We start from the raw sequence: 2,337 nt of genomic DNA, 5'->3' as shown, positions 1-2,337 counted from the left end.
GGTGGGCACGCTGGTCGGCCGCCTGATCCCGGCTCATCGTCGCCATCTCCGCCAGCATCTGCGCCAAGAATTGCAGAGGCTGGGCGGGTGGCGCGGCCTGTGGGTCGGACATTCCCCCACCGGCACTTTCCTGGGTTTCGGCACCACTTGTGGAATACGCCAGGCACAAACACACGCACACACAGGACTGTGGTTTTTTTGTTTTTTTATTTCCAGTGTGCATCCATGGATGCGTCACATGACCATTAATCTTCAGTGCATTTCCGCTTTCACGGCGGCCGAGCTGTTATCAATTGCTTTCCATGGATGCGTGCAGGATTTTAGTTGAAGCATCTCTGCAGTTTCCTCCATCCTGTCCTCTGTCTCTTGTTTCCGCACTGAATCAATGAAAGCATAATCATCCTAGGATTGCCTCATCCTCCTCGTCGTCTTCTTCGTCCAGCCCTTCGTCGATCAAGCGCGGCCGAGCTGGGGGGGAATCCGGGGAAAGGCAGCCGCGGCGCCCCGCACCGGCCGACGGACACCCCGCCGCGACGCGCCACTAACATGCTCACCCGTGTAAAGTCCGCCGTGGCCGGTTTCATGGGGGGAATCATGGCCGGGGGTAGCTCCGGGTCAGGCGGCAATACCGGATCCGAGCTGCCGCTGAAATTCCCATATATGAGACCTGATTTCCTTGGACTGTCCCCGGATGAGATCGAGTGCTCTGCTGATCACATAGCTCGGCCCATCCTCATCCTCAAGGAAACCAGGAGGTTACCGTGGGCCACCGGATACGCTGAGTAAGTAAAACAAATGCAGTCGGCCTCAAAATCAATTCTTGTTGACTTTCCTGTGTCAGATGCGTTTAACTTAAACCAAATGATGTGGTTTAGCTGAGGCCTAAGAGCGTGCAGCTGCTCACTCAGCTCTTTATCCCTCCAATTTACTCCTTCTGCTCCTCCTGTTAGACACACAAATCAAGGAGCACGAACTTGAACCTGCACTGTGACCTGTGACCTGTATCCATCTCCAATATGTTATGGTTCATTTAGGGATCGCACAACAACCTTTTTGTGTGCAGCTTCTTAAGTGTGGCCTTGAGAAGTAGAGGACAGCATGCATCCAAGGGATCACAGCCCAAGCTGGTTTTCACGTGCAAGAGGATAACGCCTTCCAACAGCAGTATCTGGGATTTAATCTACAGCAGTGCTCCACTCAAAGCTACAGTGTGTCAGTAAAGTCTAGGATCAGGGGTGTCAAACATATGGCCTCAGGGACAGAATCAGATTCCAATCAGTAACAAAGGGCATCGATTTGTGGCTTTTAACTGCATTTTCATGAGGTTTATAACTTTTCCTTCCTTCCTTCCTGTTTCCGTGGGTCTTTTCCCGCGTCACTGGTCTGGCCCACTTAAGGTCAAAATTGGCTGTATGTGGCCCACAATGTAAAATAAGTTGGACATCTCTTCTAGATGCACTGTGGCTCAGTGCAAACTCATATTCTGGCTTTAGAAGTAGCTGACTAGCCTTCAGAGCACACTCTTGTTTGTGTTTTTTCTGCTTGCCGTTTCTGCCACCTTCAAAGATGGCACGTGAAGCATCTGTCCTCTTGCTGTCATGTCACATTTTACACTGGAGCTTTGCAAACACGCCGCTCAACAAATGTTATATAAAAGCTTACAGTGAATTTAAGACTCATGTGCTGGTTCCACAAATAATCGTAGGGCCCTGCTAACACTGTAAGCGCACTTACACATTTGTTTTTCAATACTTTTTTTCATATCAGGATTTACTAGAAACTATTGCTTAAAAAATCCCTGATTAGAGTGCAGAATATGAGAATGGTAAGCACAATTTACAGAAAATTTAAGAACTTTTGAACTTTTTGAGTGGCTTTTACAAGGGGGGGGGAATCAATCTCTCCCTTGGAACACCCTGCTAAAATTAATGGAAGCTCAAATCTGCAGTTTATGCTGTATCATGATGCTGAGACAAGGGAATGCATACGATCATACAACTAGATTAGTCAGTTTTTGAGTGAGCGTGTTCACCATTGTGGTGCATTATACTTTCCATTGTGGTTAGATATGATTAGATTTTGCAGGAGCACTTGTCTTTTGTTGTGGTACTGCCTTATCAGCCGCACCCTGCTGTATCCATTTCCTCCCCTTTGTTGAGTTCTAGTTGGCAATCTCTCCCTTCCAACCTGCTATGACCAGTGTTTGGTTAACATTTAATGATAAGGTACACAAATACATGTGCGATTACCCTCAGAACAAACTAGGAATTCCCTCCTAATTAATCACTACCTTTGAGACTGAGGTTATCTAGTACAGCGGTCCCCAACCTTTTTTGC

General features: G+C 47.7%; 1 protein-coding gene across 1 annotated transcript in view; it reads left to right on the top strand.

Moving 5' to 3' along the window:
- Positions 1 to 231: 231 nt before the first annotated feature.
- The window catches only part of LOC102311011 (protein phosphatase 1H), a 35,737-nt gene continuing 33,631 nt past the window's right edge, over positions 232 to 2,337 (top strand). Inside the window, exon 1 of the mRNA XM_042217296.1 lies at positions 232 to 782. Within this exon, the coding sequence (XP_042073230.1) occupies positions 547 to 782 (236 nt within the window). The 5' untranslated portion in view covers positions 232 to 546. The remainder of the gene's footprint in view (positions 783 to 2,337) is intronic.

The sequence above is a fragment of the Haplochromis burtoni genome, unplaced genomic scaffold (assembly GCF_018398535.1).
Source record: "Haplochromis burtoni strain Fernald_Lab_line unplaced genomic scaffold, NCSU_Asbu1 Contig_14, whole genome shotgun sequence".
In the NCBI taxonomy this organism is placed as follows: Eukaryota; Metazoa; Chordata; class Actinopteri; order Cichliformes; family Cichlidae; genus Haplochromis; species Haplochromis burtoni.
This window is presented reverse-complemented; position numbering and strand designations above follow the sequence as displayed.